The sequence below is a fragment of the Lissotriton helveticus genome, chromosome 2_1 (genome assembly GCF_964261635.1).
Source record: "Lissotriton helveticus chromosome 2_1, aLisHel1.1, whole genome shotgun sequence".
NCBI lineage: Eukaryota > Metazoa > Chordata > Amphibia > Caudata > Salamandridae > Lissotriton > Lissotriton helveticus.
Genome location: NC_136059.1, coordinates 153,704,076 through 153,722,674, shown reverse-complemented (window position 1 = coordinate 153,722,674; position 18,599 = coordinate 153,704,076). Strand labels below are relative to the sequence as shown.

General features: G+C 44.1%; 1 protein-coding gene across 1 annotated transcript in view; it reads left to right on the top strand.

Moving 5' to 3' along the window:
* Positions 1 to 4,521: 4,521 nt before the first annotated feature.
* Positions 4,522 to 18,599, top strand: part of LOC144819260 (receptor-type tyrosine-protein phosphatase kappa-like) — an 880,755-nt gene continuing 866,677 nt past the window's right edge. Inside the window, exon 1 of the mRNA XM_078677229.1 lies at positions 4,522 to 4,704. Within this exon, the coding sequence (XP_078533355.1) occupies positions 4,614 to 4,704 (91 nt within the window). The 5' untranslated portion in view covers positions 4,522 to 4,613. The remainder of the gene's footprint in view (positions 4,705 to 18,599) is intronic.

Sequence of the window (18,599 nt, the reverse complement as noted above, 5' to 3'; positions counted from 1 at the left end):
AATTGAAAGGTTCAATGTCCAAGCACTATTGTATTTCCGGTCTTCTTTGTTTGACCTTGTTGATGTTCAGAATGGGGCACACCTTTTGCTAGAATACTGTGGATTGGAAGAGAGACCCAGACTGCAGCAGATCTGACGGCTCACTGCCTCTGGACCATGGCTCCGGTCGAGAGTCCTGAAGCTTTTGGTACCGCTCCTCCCTTTGTCACACGGTGTGAGTAGGGTCTCCGAGTGTGGTGTAGTTCCTATATTCCCAATAGGCTCTGCACATTGGAAGAATATATCCTATAGATTAGACGCAGGACTTAAGTCAATAGGTCTCTATCAAATATACTAAACTTAATTGTGTGTGTGCGAGCTAACTCAGAGGTTACTAGAAACTTTCTTGAATTCACAAGAAGGAATTTGTTTCTGACAACCGCATAAACATGACAACTTTGTTTCCCAAGAATAAGAATATATCTCTCAGGGCCGTGGAAGCAACAGATAACTAGTTCACTCAGTCAATCGTGCATTCTTCGTTTCTACAGAGTTGCAGAGAAATAGAGAGACAGGTGTTTTCAATAAAAAGGTTTATTGACCAGTCTTATTTCTCATGCAGGAGAGGTGAACTTCTACAATCGATAAGCGGAATGCAAAGTATAATGTGTACAGCGTAAACAGTAATGTGAAATAATGCTGTAAGAGCATTGTATGGTTTCTAAGCCATATAAAAATACATACATAAATAACATAGACTAAAAGGCTCAACTGGTGCTTTTAAAATACGCCAACCCCAATGTATCTAACCTAAGTCTAGTACGCGGGAGGAAGTAAGTATGGTATTTGCATAGGTTTAGTTTTGCCAAGAATCTACCAAAGGTTTCTCTAGGTTCTAATCATCTCCATACCTTATTAGAATGAAGAAGGTCTGGTATCTCTGTCTCGGGACTCAAATTCCCATCACCCCGCATGGGGAGCCGGAAACACTGGAGCAGGATTCTCAGCAGAGAAGGGCAGCTTCCTGATTAGTGCGTCAGCTGGAGAGTCGGCTTCCTTCGGCACTTGCTGTAGCGAGCTGCGTCGGGCAAGTAGGTCTTCGAACTGCTCCGAACCACCGTATCTTGCTATAGCAATTGAAGGTATATTTATACCTTGAAGGTGTTTAGTAATGCCAGCTTTGACGTAAAGTCGAGCATATGAACGTCATGGATGAACCCCTAAGGAATAGTTGTGTATGCATAATAATGAGTTTCTTGGAGAAATCAATATCCAGGGTAGGGGAAGTCCCTTCTGCGTAAGAGTCTGGTTTTCCAAGAAATCATTGTGACGTTGATGAATGGATGCAAGCAGCCAGGCCTGTATTTGGGTAGCATGGGCTATGCCTAAATAAGGGCTGGATTTCTTATTCCTATATAAGGGCAACGAGAATTGTACCTATATAAGGGCATGAATCGGAAAAATCCATTCGGAATCTAAAACGTCATGCAACCCGAGGCTTCAGAGATCAGAAGGTCTCACATACACAAGGTGAACAATTCACTGTCCCTTCTCACCTGTGCATCAGCCTCAGTGCTGCCACACATACCTGAGTATTGAATAGTGACATTAGAGCTGACTGGAGCATCACCATTGTAAGGGGTACCAAAGGAGATGTTAGGATCACACATCCATTGGTACCAACAATGGACTGGTGCTTGCTGTTCAACAAGAAATGCAATAAAAACAGTAGAGATTGGTATTGTCGAGTGTGTTGATATAAGAAGTGGGTATGCTGTTTGTGAGGCTTGGGTATCAAATTGTATTGTGTTCTTTGTAAATGACACTATATGAATGTCCTGCTGCATGACATCCTTTTCTGTTCCCCCCTCTCTGCATATTTCTGCTGGGAAATGCTCATGATGAGCCTTTTAGATAAATGTGATTGGCAAAAGCTTCTTAAGTAATATTAAAATACCTTTTATTTTCAGAGCAGTGCAGGTATCCGAGCAGCAGAAGTCCAGCTCTCACCCTCACACCACAGAAACAGTGGTATAACCCAGGAGAGAGTGTAGGAGTCACCTGCCCTGAGGGGTATCAGCCTTCAGACTCTACAATGTTGTGCAGACAACGGGATCAGACTACACAGAGCGCTTGGAATGTGACACCCACCTGTATCCGTGAGTGTGACCTACCTTCACGCTGTCATGTAAAGTCTGCTTTAGGCCATTTCTTTGCCTTTGAAGGGAATTGAAGCCGTCCCAGAGACTGCAGTGTCAAATCCACAAGATCAGGAGATTTGTGTCCGCCTAGCATCTCCACCACATTAACTGCTCCCACCTTAAGGATATACATTCACCAATAAATGTGAGCAATGGAAATGTACAATGAACTGGTGGCACTTTTAATATTATGTATTCATCTATAGACGTTATTTACGTATATGGGCAGCAGGGAGCTTTATAATGAGAATAGCCAGAATTGACCTTTCTCAAGAGAGATTGAAATCGTGGAGTAAATACACCAACCAGTAGTAAAACCAGCCTTTAATGTGGGCTCTGCAGAGGTTAGTCTGTAGGACCTCTCATAAGTACAGCAGGGGAGGATGGACTCTTGTGTTTTCCGGTGGGTGATTCCTGGTCCGCAGCCTGGAACATTGACCTGGGGGGTACGGCCCTCGTGATGCCAGCATGAAGGTAACATTCTAGTCATAGAGGTATCCCCGGGCAGGGGAATCTCTACAGGCCTTCAGTTTTAAACAATGCTTCATTAATGAGAAACTTTAAAATGCTAAATGCAATATCCTCTGTATTTTAGATTAGTTTTACTCTTCTCTGAGGAATTTTTTATGAAAAGTGTGAGACAAATAATACATTTAAATGTGTTCAATCAATCAACCAATCAGGGTTGGTGAAGCACACCTACTCACCCCGAGGGTCTAACGGCGCTGGGGGAGAGGGGGCGGCTCTGTTGAGTACTTGGGTCATCCAAGCAGCCAGCTCTTGAGGTCCATCCTGAACTGGGGCAGTGTGGGGGCTTGCTGGAGGTGGAGGGGGAGGTTGCTCCAGGCCTTGGCTGCGATGTAGAAGAATTTTCCTCCCGTTCTGGGCTTGTAGATGCGTGGAACAGTGGCCAGAGAGAGGCTGGCTAATCAGAGGAGTCTTTTGGGTGCGTGGAAGCTGAAAACGAATGGAATTTTGGGACAGTTTTAGAGGGTGATTTTGAGGTTCACCCACATAAATGCTGGGAAAATAATGTGAATCTGAAATATTATTAAATCGGGCTTATGGGATGTTTACCGGGTAATGCTCAAGAACAATATGCAGCAAATGGTACATTTTCAATCCCGTTTAACCCAAAACAGGGAAAACCAGTAGGAAGGATTGAAAAACGGCTTGAGAGGGGCAACAAACCTTTGGTAAATTAATGATAAGATTTTATATAGACCATTAGCATTGTTTTACATGGGACAGTAGTAAAAGGATTTTTACAGGGTTGCAGTGCTTAATTTGAGCCGGTAGTTGCAGGTGGGGCCCACCAGCAATTATTTCTGTGAACCGGCACTAATTTGTCCTGACCAGACTTTGACCCAAAACAAGAGAGAGAAAAACATAATAGTGGGAAAGAAAGAGTAAGAAAAGGAGAAAGCTGGGGCGAAAAAGAACATGCAGGAGTGAGTCTGACTGGCAGGGAGTGTCTAGTAATGAACTAAAGTTTGATGAGTGGGGGTATATTTATACCTTGAAGGTGTTTAGTAATGCCAGCTTTGACGTAAAGTCGGGCATATGAACGTCATGGATGAACCCCTAAGGAGTAGTTGTTTATGCATAATAATGAGTTTCTTGGAGAAATCAATATCCAGGCTAGGGGAAGTCCCTTCAGTGTAAGAGTCTGGTTTTCCAAGAAATCATTGTGACGTTGATGAATGGATGGAAGTAGCCATGCCTGTATTTGGGTAGCATGGGCTATGCCTAAATAAGAGCTGGATTTCTTATTCCTATATAAGGGCAACGAGAATTGTACCTATATAAGCGCATGAAGCGGGAAAATCCATTCGGAATCTAAAGCGCCATGCAACCCGAGGCTTCAGAGATCAGAAGGTCTCACATACACAAGGTGAACAATTCACTGTCCCTTCTCACCTGTGCACCAGCCTCAGTGCTGCCACACGTACCTGAGTATTGAATAGTGACTTTAGAGCTGACTGGAGCATCACCATTGTAAGGGGTACCAAAGGAGATGTTAGGATCACACATCCATTGGTACCAACAATGCACTGGTGCTTGCTGTTCAACAAGAAATGCAATAAAAACAGTAGAGATTGTTATTGTGGAGTGTGTTGATATAAGAAGTGGGTATGCTGTTTGTGAGGCTTGGGTAGCAAATCGTATTGTGTTCTTTGTAAATGACACTGTATGAATGGCCTGCTGCATGACATCCTGTTCTGTTCCCCCCTCTCTGCATATTTCTGTTGTGAAATGCTCATGATGAGCCTTTTAGATAAATGTGATTGGCAAAAGCTCCTTAAGTAAAATTAAATTAACTTTTTTTTTTCAGAGCAGTGCAGGTATCCGAGCAGCAGAAGTCCAGCTCTCACCCTCACACCCCAGAAAGAGTGGTATAACCCAGGAGAGAGTGTAGGAGTCACCTGCCCTATGGGGTATCAGCCTTCAGACTCTACAATGTTGTGCAGACAACGGGATCAGACTACACAGAGCGCTTGGAATGTGACACCCACCTGTATCCGTGAGTGTGACCTGCCTTCACGCTGTCATGTAAAGTCTGCTTTAGGCCATTTCTTTGCCTTTGAAGGGAATTGAAGCCGTCCCAGAGGCTGCAGTGTCAAATCCACAAGATCAGGAGATTTGTGTCCGCCTAGCATCTCCACCAGAGTAACTGCTCCCACCTTAAGGATATACATTCACCAATAAATGTGAGCAATGGAAATGTACCCTCGAACTGGTGGCACTTTTAATTGTATTTATTTATTTATAGACGTTATTTACATATACGGGCAGCGGGGAGCTTTACGAAGAGAATAGCCAGAATTGACTTTTTTCAAGAGAGATTGAAATCGTGGAGTAAATACACCAACCAGTAGTAAAACCAGCCTTTAATGTGGGCTCTGCAGAGGTTAGTCTGTAGGACCTCTCATAAGTACAGCAGGGGAGGATGGACTCTTGTGTTTTCCGGTGGGTGATTCCTGGTCCGCAGCCTGGAACATTGACCTGGGGGGTACGGCCCTCATGATGCCAGCATGAAGGAAACATTCTGGTCATAGAGGTATCCCCGGGCAGGGGAATCTCTACAGGCCTTCAGTTTTAAACAATGCTTCATTAATGAGAAACTTTAAAATGATAAATGCAATATCCTCTGTATTTTAGATTAGTTTTAGTCTTCTCTGAGGAATTTTTGATGAAAAGTGTGAGACAAATAATCCATTTAAATGTGTTCAATCAATCAACCAATCAGGGTTGGTGAAGCACACCTACTCACCCCGAGGGTCTAACGGCGCTGGGGGAGAGGGGGCGGCTCTGTTGAGTGCTTGGGTCATCCGAAGAGCCAGCTCTTGAGGTCCTTCCTGAACTGGGGCAGTGTGGGGGCTTGCTGGAGGTGGAGGGGGAGGTTGCTCCAGGCCTTGGCTGCGATGTAGAAGAAATTTCCTGCCGTTCTGCTCTTGTAGATGCGTGGAACGGAGGCCAGAGGGCCAGAGAGAGGCTGGCTGATCGGTGGAGTATTTTGGGTGCGTGGAAGCTGAAAACGAATGGAATTTTGAGACAGATTTACAGGGTGACTTAGAGGTTCACCCACATTAATGCTGGGAAAATAATGTGAATCTGAAATATTATTAAATCGGGCTTATGGGATGTTTACCGGGTAAGGCTGAAGAACAATATGCAGCAAAGGGTACATTTTCAATCCCGTTTAACCCAAAACAGAGAAAACCAGTAGGAAGGATTGAAAGACGGCTTGAAGAGGGCAACAAACCTTTGGTAAATTAATGATAAGATTTTATATAGACCATTAGCATTGTTTCACATGGGACAGTAGTAAAAGGATTTTTACAGGGGTGCAGTGCTTAATTTGAGCCGGTAGTTGCAGGTGAGGCTCACCAGCAATTATTTCTGTGAACCGGCACTAATTTGTCCTGACCAGACTTTGACCCAAAACAAGAGAGAGAAAAACATAATAGTGGGAAAGAAAGAGTAAGAAAAGAGACAGAAAACAAGTAAGAAAGGGAGAAAGCAGGGGCGAAAAAGAACATGCAGGAGTGAGTCTGACTGGCAGGGAGTGTCTAGTAATGAACTAAAGTTTCATGGGGGGGGTCAAGACTATGCAGCCTTGTTTTTCACCGCCATATCCTTCTTCAGCACAGGTGGCATCTTCTGAGCAATGCTTGGCCTGGGTATGCATTATTTTACAAATTTAGCACTGCAGGGTTGTTGCAGGTCTCCTGCAAGGAAGCATGGCTTTGGGAGTCTTGCTAAAGATTTTTCAGAAAATTAGGCAAATGATAAATTGAGATGATAAGAAGCAAGCTTTGAACGCAGCTTTACTGAGCAGCTTATATTTGTTTCATTGAGTCGCACACCTCCCAACAGCCACATGCAGCTCATTTGCACTTTTCCAATTCTCTTAAATTTAGTAAGTAGAAACGTCCCTTTTACATGCATTTTCCTTGTCGTTTGCCCAGATTTCGCTTTGTCTTTTTCACGGTCCTGTAGATCTAGACATTTCTGCCAACCAACTTAATGATACCATTATGATCGACTTCAGAAAGGTGAATGACTAATGGGAGTCAAAGTGTGTCTGCCAGTTACATCCAAATATCATCTTCAGGCGCACCAACCCAATGAGCTATCTTATTAGGTTACCATTAATAGAAGAGATGATAAGAGAAAGGCATTTGCAGTGTGTGATAAAGCACAGACATGCAGGCCCAGCAACATGACACAGACATAATGTAACCGTATAGACATACACGATCACAGACACAGACCCAAAGACGTTCAAAGGCCTCAAATACAATGGGTCGCCAAGCGACAACGCATGGGTGCTCCATGCAGGTTCCACCTAACTAGACTTTAGCTCTCAGAATTACAAGTTTATGCCTGGGAAAGGTGTTAATCAAAATGTCACACTTTGGAATACAGAAGTCCTTCACAGGCCTACAGAAATCATGACAGGTTTGGGCCCATGCTTGCCAGGCTCATCTGCAGTTCACCAACTGTAAAATGCCCACACAAAGTACCAGTGTTAGTGGGGGTGTAAGGGACTGTGCGCCGGTCTACTCAAACCACCGCCTGAACTTCCATAGGCTTGCCAGACACCTCCGCTCTGCTTCTCTTTCTGTAACCGTCACACCGCATCCGACGTAGCATATGCCAAGTCGAAGTCATGGAATGAGCTACCCTTTCATCTCTGGACTTGCCCATCTCTCCCAGTGCTCCCAAAATTCCCTTTAAACCTGACTATTTGGCTAATCAACTGCATTAGCACTATTAAACAAAACAACAAGAGCAACCCTTATGTCCATGCGAAGAGGGGTATCAAGTGATCCTTGAAACATGTGCTCACATGAAGCTCATTCAAATGAAAATTATGAATATCACAGATATTTCTGTGCAGATTAAATCCAAATATACCAATGTTAATAAGAAGCGTTTGGAAAAAGCAACGATAACTCAGTATGTAACACAGTTGAGCCGAACCGAGTTTTATTCAAAACAATAACAATAAGTAAACAATTATTTTTTAAAAGACTCCAGGTGTGTAAATAAACCAGAACAAAAGAAAAAATAAGACAAATTGACATTCAGCATCAGCAAACAGAGGTATTTGGTTGATACACAAATACAAGGCAGCAGTTTCAGTTAAAAACACTCATGAATCCATAAATTCAATCATTGTATTAGAAAAAAACGGAAACGTTGTCTGTCTCTGTGTGGAAAAGTAAATTTTGCCATGTTGTATGTGCCTAAGTATTCCCTATGTTATGCCATATGTGCATGATCGATATGCATGTATCCCCTATGATCGATTAAAGACGCAATTACAGTTGTGTCCATCTCTAGTATGTCAGTTTCATGTTTTCGTGAAGACAACGAATATCAGGCCTATGTAAAGCTACGTTGCCACGTTTTACAGTGTGCACGTTAACCCAATGAATTATCCCCGTTTCTAGGCCTCAAAAGGGCCCGGACTCAGATTCAGTTCCTGTTTCCTGAACCCTCTCCGAGGAGCGATACAGCCCCCACCTGTATCCCTGACCCTTAGCTTACTTTCATGCCTCGCAGTGCCCGGCTCGGCCTGGCTCTGCCTCCCAGTCTGCCAAGAGTATGTTATGTTTCTAGTTATCAGTCCAGCCCTCCTTCTCTGCATTCCTAAGCTACTGAATCGCATCAATAGTTTCCGTCATGGTCTAGCCTTTATGTCTCCATGTAAGAGAAATACTGTATTAATATTCATAGAATATTCCCCGCACACGCACTACATGTAGAATTATGTATGCACCAGTCTTAATGTCTGTTAGCCTTTACTCTGATAACTTTTGGATTCCATCAACATGTACTCTAAACACCAGATACTAGATAGGCCCTGGGTACATGTCGCTCTGACACTCCAGACTTTAGTCTCCTCTTCTAGCGCAGAAGTCATAGCCCCCCAGTTCTCCCTAGTAGCACGTCATTGTTAGTTTGCGCGCACCACTAGGTTAGAGGTCCCAGCTGCTCAGGTAGCCCCCTCCATGTTTCCGCCCCGTTTATGACATATTCTGTTACGTTTGCATCACATGTCTATGTATACGCCCTGTACACGCCTTCTTGTTACCTCATTTCACCCTTATCTTTCGCGACTGCTACAAACTCCGCCTACTGCTACGCCTACTGTATTGAATGCAATGTATTTGTTTAACTATAAATATTGTGCACTGTTATTAAAAGTTACCCCTTATGCGCATCATTCCCAGATCCTGCCCGGCAGCTGTCGGGCCCCCGTCGTGCCCTGTCAGGCCCTGTCATGCCCTGCCGGGCCCTACCATTCTACTCCCGTACAGGCTGTCCTGTTCTTGTCCTTTATGCTTAATTAAAGCCTGTCAACTCTAGCTACCTCGAATCTTGACTCTTATTTATTGAGCTATCTGTTTGTATGAGTATCCCGAAAAACAGAACCGGTAATTAATTATTTATTTACCACATAATGGCGCCCGAATAGGGACTTGCCCTTTCCCCACGCGCCGGAGAAGCCACGCAGGCCCCCTGATCCTCTGCAGCCGTGACGGAACCATACCGTGCACGTGCAGATATTTCTGCTTCAAGTATCCCTCAGGCCCACGGAGGAGACGGAGGTTGCGGTCCAGCGTCCAGACGAGGCGGTGGAGGAACGCGGCGAGTCCCGACCAGAGCCCAAGCCGAGAGTCCAAGGTCCGAGGTATCCGGAGGCCCACCTGTAACTGAAGTCCGAAGTTCGTCCGTCCGTCGTCGTAGCAGTCCAGTCCAGTCCGAGGCCTTCCGTTCTTGCTGCCCGGTGAGTACCGTTGCTGGGGTAGTATCTAGACAGGGTCAATTAATTTGTCTCTGGTCCGTGGGTTTGGGTACACAGATCCAACACGAAGTGTCCACTTAGGTGGATGCGGGTCCTGACGTGTCTCTTTATGGGACCGGTAAGTTTCGTACTGTTTTAGCAGTGCATCTAGTCATTCTAGTAAGTTCTGTTCTCGAGAAATTCATGTGTTCTGTTTTCAGTATTTCAGGTAAATATTCTGTCCGAACTGTTATTTTAAATGTTGTTTTATGTGTTTTTTTAATGTCGTGGTATGAGTGATTTGTTTTCATACAGTTATTATTGTGTTTATCGTGTATTGTATTGTGTCAAGACTCCAGCCTAGTTATGCCTCTGTTCTCAAAGTTACGTCAGTTAAGAACTAGAAAAGGTCTGCTCGAGGAAGCAGTTCCTGTCCCGCCTAGGGACAGTCCAGGTCATTTTATGTATCAAAAGCATGGCATAAGTGCCATATTATATCTAGACTTATGGGTGGAGTACACCAAGGAATTAGGGGAAAAGTATAGATGGCCCGTATCAGGTACGTGGGATGCCGAGTGCATCATGCGAGTAGAAGAAGCATTATGGAAAAAGAAATCCAGACAGTCCCAGAAAGATGCCATCGAGTTATGGCGCAAAGAATCTCATAAAAGAACAGAAAAAGAAATCAGAAAGTTAGAATTAAGTAGAGAATCCTCAGAAAGAGCCCAAGAAAGGGAACTAATCGAAGTAGGTGAACGAATTAAAGCCGAACAGTCAGACCGACAGAGAAATGCCCTCATTAAGGGTATGTATCCTCTTCTTGCCGAGGGCTTGCCAAAAGCAACCCCGGAAGCACCATGTAATTTTCCGCCGCCATTAGTTCCGATTAAGCTACGTCACAAACCGACCGCAGCTGATATTTTTCTCTCGTCCTATTTGGACGACACAGTCCCAGAATATGCGAATCCTGCCCTGCCAGCTCCTGTAAATATTGTAATTCCTGTTCCTCCAGCCACCGGGGCACCTGTTACAGCACCTGTTACGGTACCCCCGGTCCAGCCCGTAGTACAAGTTCCCGCTACATCGGTCACTCTGCCAGCACGAAGAGTATCAGTCGACGATTCCGGTTTAGGGGCCGCGGGAGGAGGTCCTCCTGGTACCCCGCCGCCACACAAACGTGTAACGTTAGTCGAGTTACATGAACGTGCGTTACAGCGTACGCCCAAACATCAGTCCGTTGCAGATATCAGACGAGCTCTTACCGAATGCCGTTATGATCCAGTCCCGGGCGATGATAATATGGTTATATATTCGTTGCGCGTAAGACGGGTGACCGAGTATTTGGACACCCTACCGAATATGAAAGAAGATCTAGACAGAATATATCGTTTCATCCGTACAGGAGAGGATCCAGAAAGTATTGGTGAAATCATGTCTCTAAGGAAAGCTGAGACTCAGCTCATGCTATTAAAGTTTTTAATTAATTGTTTAATAAGGGAACAAGATTGTCCGACTAAAGATCCGATCGAAATGAAAGTTCTGACAAAGTGGAGTGATCATATAGCCGAGGGAAGACACAAGACACTCAGTAGTATAGAAAGTATGTACAAGAAAATTCGTAAGGAAATAATAAGGTTACACGAAAATCGCAAAACAGCACAAGTAAGCGAGAAAGAAGATAACTCGGATACTGAAGAAGTAGAAGACGAGAATCCCACCAGAATAGCGTATGTAGGTAAATCTAGACTTCCAGACCGACATTCACGCCTAGAACACAAGAAAGTCTTTCATCTTCCAGCACCAGAACAAGATTCTCTAGAACAAGTATTTCAAGCTACCGATCACATTCTGAAATCACGAATCGGTTATAGTGGACTTAGTACCATGCATGAACAAGAACTAGCCCGATCAGCAGTCCGATGGATTACTGATTCTACCACTTTTCCAGACGAAATAGTGGCACAAATGTTCCTGAAACTGCCCCCAGCCGAGCAACGACTGGTGGGTATGTATATGATCCAGCACCTCATTACATTGTATGAGGGACAACATTCTGATCCAGGTCCGTTACATGATATTCTGAACGAGTTACTCCAGTATAAATGGAAAGGTTTAGGTACAGATTTAATTAGTGTCATTCTAGAACAGCGCCACAAATATAGAACGTTTCTGAACCCGCATTTTGTTCACGTCTCACCTCCAGAAAGTAAACCATTCTACATAGATAGACAGCATCCGCTACGAGAAGTACACCCAGTTAGGACAACGGGTGGTGAAATGCAACGAGTATTTGTTTACACCCCTATCACAAAGATGGAACTCTTAGAGATGAAGAAATTAATTCCCTGTCACGACAAAGATCCAGCAGGGTTCCATCGAGAATTAAAAGACATGCTCCGTATGGGAGAATACACGTATCCAGATATCATTAAAATGTTAAAGGTCCTGTTGCCCGCAGGGGTATATGAAAAACTCAAGGAAAAAGAATGGGAGGTGGGAGAGAAAAAGATTGATTGGACAGCTCTAGAAGCTGAAGATAAAATACGAGTACCAGGTACCGGTCTTGGGGACAAATGTAAAGAATTGCCCGAGTTATTGATACAAGTTTTGCCAAGGTTATTAGCCACGAAAAAGGAAGATTGGGATGCAATCTCAGCATGCAAACAGAAACAGGATGAAGATACTAGTGATTTTTATTCTAGATTTGAAAAATGTTTTATTATTAACAGTGGTTTGAAGACAGGTAGCGAGTCATACCCTCATCTTTTTGTTACTAAACTAGTCGAGAATTCAAGCCCACAAGTTAAAAATCGAGTTCTGAAAGTCGAAAGTACCTGGCAAGCTAGTACCCCGTCACAAATGTTACAGATGCTCCAGTATCACCAGAATAGAATCAGGGAAGAGCAAGAACACGAAAGGAGACGTATGAAAGACACGAAAATGAAAGTACTAGTTGCACAATCTGTTCCACAAGACAGTCAGAAGAGGGGTCCGAATCAAGTCAGTCATCCTGCAGCTCCCGTTAAAGGGACATGCAATTATTGTAAACAGCCAGGTCATTTTATAAACGAGTGTGCAGTTCTGAAACACAACATAGCTACTGGTAAGACTAAAGAAAGGCCACGTCCGCCTAGACAAGAACAAGTTTCACAGACTTCTCAGCCACCACAGAATGCACAACAGACAGTTCCAGCTCCGCAGCCTATTGCTGCAACAGCAGATGTACCAGTATGCCCAGACAGAGTATCCAGAGTATCAACCGTATTCATGAAACAGCCTAGAGAGGGAGGTAGGCTTGCCTCTCATCGAGATACCTGTAGATCAAGAGGGTCCCTATGTACACAGTCAAGTATTGGGGAAAGACAGAAAGTTTTTGATTGATACAGGGGCAAGTAGGACTACTATCAGTCATGACGAGGTTCCAGGGGCTCCGCTCTCAGGCTCTAGAAATGTTTCCCTTGGATTTTCAGGAAAGCCTATTGTTAACGAGATTTCAAAGCCAGTTACTCTAGAAGTTGGTCCATTGTCCCGAACTACTGATTTGTTACTTACGAAATCGTGTCCAGAAAATTTGTTAGGCATTAAAACGTTGAAAGAATTAGGTGCAGTTATTTGCTGCTCCCCAGAAGGAATACGTTTGTTTTTACGTGACTTTAAAGGTCACTATGTATTACGTGATTTTGATCCAAGATTGTCCAATGTACCACAGCATTTATGGGCGCAAGGTCCAACAGATGTAGGTTTTATGCGAATCACACCCCATCGTGTGACCCTCAAGCAAGGTATAGTCTTGCCACGAATCAGACAGTACAGATTGCCACCTGAGGCTGTAGCAGCCTTATCCAAAATTATTGACGAACTCATTGCTCAAGGAGTGGTTGTAGAAACTGACTCCAATGTATGTAATTCTCCTATCATTCCAGTCATGAAACGTACTGATCCAAATGCACCTCCAGTATATCGATTAGTGATTGACCTTCGAGAACTTAATAAATGTATCATACCCCAATATCCAGTAGTCCCAGATATTTCATCTTTATTGACAGCTATTGATTCTGAAGCTACATTTTTCACTGTAATAGACCTCAAGAATGCATTTTTCAGTGTTCCGATTCATCCAGACAGCCAATACCTTTTCGGTTTTTGTTTAAATGGAAGGAGCTATAAATTCACACGAGCTCCTCAAGGTTTCACAGAAAGTCCTAGTATTTACAGTCAAGCACTTAAACGACAACTAGACAATATTCACATGCCAACTGACACTGCCCTGCTCCAGTATGTTGATGATCTATTGATCACAGCCCGTTCTGAACGTGACTGCGAGCGAGCGTCACTTACAGTTCTGTATTTTCTAGCCGAGATGGGGCACAAGGTGTCCCCTTCAAAGCTCCAGTTCTGTGTCCAGCAAGTGATCTACTTAGGCCACTTACTGTCCAAGTGGGGTAGGCAGTTGACACCAGACCGTATCCAGTTAATAGCGAGTCTTCCACAGCCCAAGACACAGAAGGAGGTACGTGCTTTTATTGGCCTTACTTCTTACTGCAGACAATGGATTCCTCAGTATGCATTTCTAGCAAAGCCACTGATACAGTTAACGACACAGGAGGCAGCCGTATCGACTGTTCTCCCTTGGACATCTGAACATACACTTAGTTTTAATGAGTTAAAGAAAGCTTTATGCCAAGCACCTGTTCTAGCAACACCGAACTACAGTAAGCCTTTTACAATTTTTGTCACAGAACGTGATGGTACTGCATTATCTGTTCTCACACAAGATCAAGCAGGACAGTACAAGCCTTGTGCTTATTTTTCTAGCACATTAGATCCAGTAGCCCAGGCTTTGCCTGCGTGCCTCAAGTCAGTTGCAGCCACAGCTCTAGCAATCAGACAAAGTCATTCCATAGTATTAGGACACTCCCTGACAGTACAAGTTCCACACTCCGTGGAAGTTCTTTTAAACCGAACACAGACTCAGCACTTGACCATCGCACGTTTAACAGGTTATGAACTGACACTGTTCCAGCCACACATAGAAATCAGACGCTGCAATGTTCTAAATCCTGCTACACTGTTACCGTCAGTTACTTCAAATCCTGCCACACATGATTGTGTGGAAGTCATTAACACTATGACTAAGCCAAGACAAGACCTGACAGACATTGCATTACCTGATCCCGACCTGACACTTTATGTGGATGGTTCATGTATGAGAACTAGTACAGGAGAACTAGTAGCCGCGTATGCAGTGACTACTGACACTGAAGTTATTGAAACACACCGTATTGATACCCTGTCTGCTCAAGCAGCAGAGCTAGTTGCTCTGACCCAAGCCTGCATACGTGCCAAGAACCTGAAAGTAAACATATATACAGATTCACGTTACGCATTCGGAGTTGTACACGACTTCGGAGTGCTCTGGCAGGAGAGAGGTTTCATGACTTCTCATGGAACCAAGATTCAGCATGGTCTCCTCATTCAAGCTCTGTTAGATGCAATACATTTACCGACAGCTATCGCTATCATGAAGTGCAAGGCACATACGAAAGTTACTGACATTATTTCCCAAGGTAACGATCTAGCAGATCGTACAGCCAAGCTTACAGCTCAGACACCAGACATTCCAGTTAACAAGACACAGACATCCACTCCAGATCCGACTACATGTATGACAGTTAAGGACCCTACACAAGATGTCATAGACATACAGTTACATGCTACTCCTGAAGAAATCAAGAAATGGTCCGAACAAGGAGGGGTCCAGACAGATCAGGGATGGTTGACGAAGGGAAAAGCCACATGGTTTCTCCCAGACTCTATGGTTCAAGTCATTATCAATACCGCACATAGTCCAGCACACCTAGGAGAAAAAGCCATGTTAGACAGTATTCAGAACCTTTGGTTTAACAAGCACTTACGAGCTGCAGCCAAGCAGAAAGTCCGTACTTGTATGATATGTTGTCAATTCAATCCAGGTAAAAGTGTCCCGGTGGAACAAGGTGGATTCCAACCCCCTGACCACCCTTTTGAAGTCCTCCAGATGGATTATATTCAGATGGAGCGATGTCGAGGTTTCAAGTATGTTCTTGTAGTTGTATGCGCTTTGTCCAGGTGGACAGAAGCATATCCAGTTCCAGATTACACAGCAGCGACCACTGCCAAGCAGTTGGTTCGTGAATTCTTCCCCCGTTATGGACTCCCTAGGGTCGTGTATTCTGATAACGGCCAGCCATTCTCATCTGAGTTAATGAAACATGTTTCCCTTTTGTTAGGGTACCAGTGGAAGTTCCATTGTGTGCGCCATCCTGAAGCAGCCGGTCTCGTAGAGAGACATAATCAGACCCTGAAAATCCGTATTGCCAAGACATGTAAAGAGAATGGTGTAGACTGGCTAGTTGCCCTGCCAGTTGCTTTATTTTTTATGCGAATGGTCGCACATTCCAGATCAGGTCTTTCCCCTTATGAGGTCGTATTCGGCCGCCCCCCAAACATGTGGGGTACACCTAGACCCCGCAGTATTACAGATGTTTCCAGTAATATGTTGACAGATTACCTAGCTTCCTTGATGTCTGCCCTACACTCTTGTCGTTCACAGGTTGCCGCCGCATTTCCAGACAATACTGAAGTGAAACCGCATGAGGTCATTCCAGGCTACCTCGTCCTTGTAAGGAACTTTGATCGTTCAAGTCCGCTGGAGCCTCGTTGGAAGGAGCCACGACTTGTCCTCCTGACCACCCGTACGGCCATGAAGTTGGAAGGCCGCAAGGGTTGGGTCCATCTGTCCCATATCAAGAAGTTCCATGGAGTCCGAAAAAAGACATTTTTAAAGGATATTTCTAAGGACTGTTCCATTTCTAAAGACTGCCTGAAAGACTGCCTGAAACCAGACATTGATCTGAATCCCGAACTGAAAGTTCCTCTGTTAGAGAAGACTCCGCAACAGGAGTATAAGTTAAAGCTCCGGTCTAGTAAAACAAGTCAGCCAGTTTAATTGTCTAAGTCCCTCTCGGGTGAAACGGTTAGACAGGTATCTGACATGTATGAGATAGACCCCCATAGTGAGAGAGTTAGTCAAAACTCTATCCGATGTATCGTTTTTCTAAGTTTTATATTGTTTCTAAGTTTGATGGTTACCTGCACAAGTTATGCATTGCATTTATGCTTTCCAATTTCTCATGTAAATAAGTTTTCTAATGCTACAGTAGAGCACACATTTAGTGATCTGCCTCCTCACGAGTTATCCTATCGTCTTGCTATGAGAAATAATACATTCATCAGAATGTTACATTATTCACACCAGACCAGCAATGCTACTAATTGTTGGGTGTGTGGTCGACTCCCCCCTTTCCAGACACCGAAGGGAGTTCTGCCACTCTTTCCTTATCCGTTTTCACACAATGGTTCGTGTGGAGCATGGTCCATGTTAACGTCATCCTCAAATGATATGTCCCTTCTGAATAGAACATGCTTTCCAGACAAGCAAGGTCTCCCCCATAGAACAGGGTTAGATCTAGAAAATGAAGTTTATGATTTAGGTAATTATTCTTCAAATTTTATGGTCCTGAATGTCCAGTCTGATACTACTCCAGACTTACCTGCTATTTCAGTACTACCAGTCAAAGGTGAATTATGTGTCCGAAAGAATGGTTCCGCTCATGTAGGACATAGTGATTGTACTACTACTGTCGAGTATAGTGACAGTGGGAAATCTATTTTCAAAGCCTCACGTCATTCTTATTTTGTTTGTGGTCAGACCGCATATGTTCGTCTGCCCCTCGATTGGGATGGAACATGTTATATTGCCTTCCTACTGCCACCAGTTTTTCTAGCCCCATCTGATTATCACAGAAACACACATCTAGTACACGTCAGACATAGACGGGAGATTGAGTCCCCAATTGTCGATCAAACTGAAACTGCTCTAGAACAGTATACAGATTTCAATAGAGGTTTCTTTTTCTTTATAGGACCTGTCCAGAATAGTAAGTCAATCCGTAGGTTAACCAGAACCCTTGAAGCAGTAGTGAATGAGACTACTTCTGCTCTAGGTAACTTAACCGAAGAGCAATCTGCTATGAGATTTGTCGTGCTCCAAAATCGTCTCGTTCTTGACGTCATACTGGCCGATAGAGGAGGAGCATGTAGAGTCATCGGATCTAGTTGCTGCATTTTCATTCCTAATAACGTGCCGTCTGTTTATTCAGCTATAACCAGACTTCATAAAATTGCCCATCAGTTACACCAGAATCCAGGCACCTGGACATGGTCCGGTTGGCTCTGGAGTATCATATCTGCCTGGGGATGGAAAGTATTGTCATTCCTAGGTATTGCAGTAATGATCATATTCAGTTGCTGCCTCTGTATACAATGTGGCCCTGCGATTTGCGGCATTTGTGCTACCTCTTGTATCCCTAGTCCTAAGTCCCGTTCCAAGACAATTCGAGACGAGCAAATGATGCTGTATGAAATGATAGATGGTATCATGAATATAGATGTTTCCTGATGGAAACGTAGGGCACAAGGAGGGAATGTGGAAAAGTAAATTTTGCCATGTTGTATGTGCCTACGTATTCCCTATGTTATGCCATATGTGCATGATCAATATGCATGTATCCCCTATGATCGATTAAAGACGCAATTACAGTTGTGTCCATCTCTAGTATGTCAGTTTCCAGTTTTCGTGAAGACAACGAATATCAGGCCTATGTAAAGCTACGTTGCCACGTTTTACAGTGTGCACGTTAACCCAATGAATTATCCCCGTTTCTAGGCCTCAAAAGGGCCCGGACTCAGATTCAGTTCCTGTTTCCTGAACCCTCTCCGAGGAGCGATACAGCCCCCACCTGTATCCCTGACCCTTAGCTTACTTTCATGCCTCGCAGTGCCCGGCTCGGCCTGGCTCTGCCTCCCAGTCTGCCAAGAGTATGTTATGTTTCTAGTTATCAGTCCAGCCCTCCTTCTCTGCATTCCTAAGCTACTGAATCGCATCAATAGTTTCCGTCATGGTCTAGCCTTTATGTCTCCATGTAAGAGAAATACTGTATTAATATTCATAGAATATTCCCCGCACACGCACTACATGTAGAATTATGTATGCACCAGTCTTAATGTCTGTTAGCCTT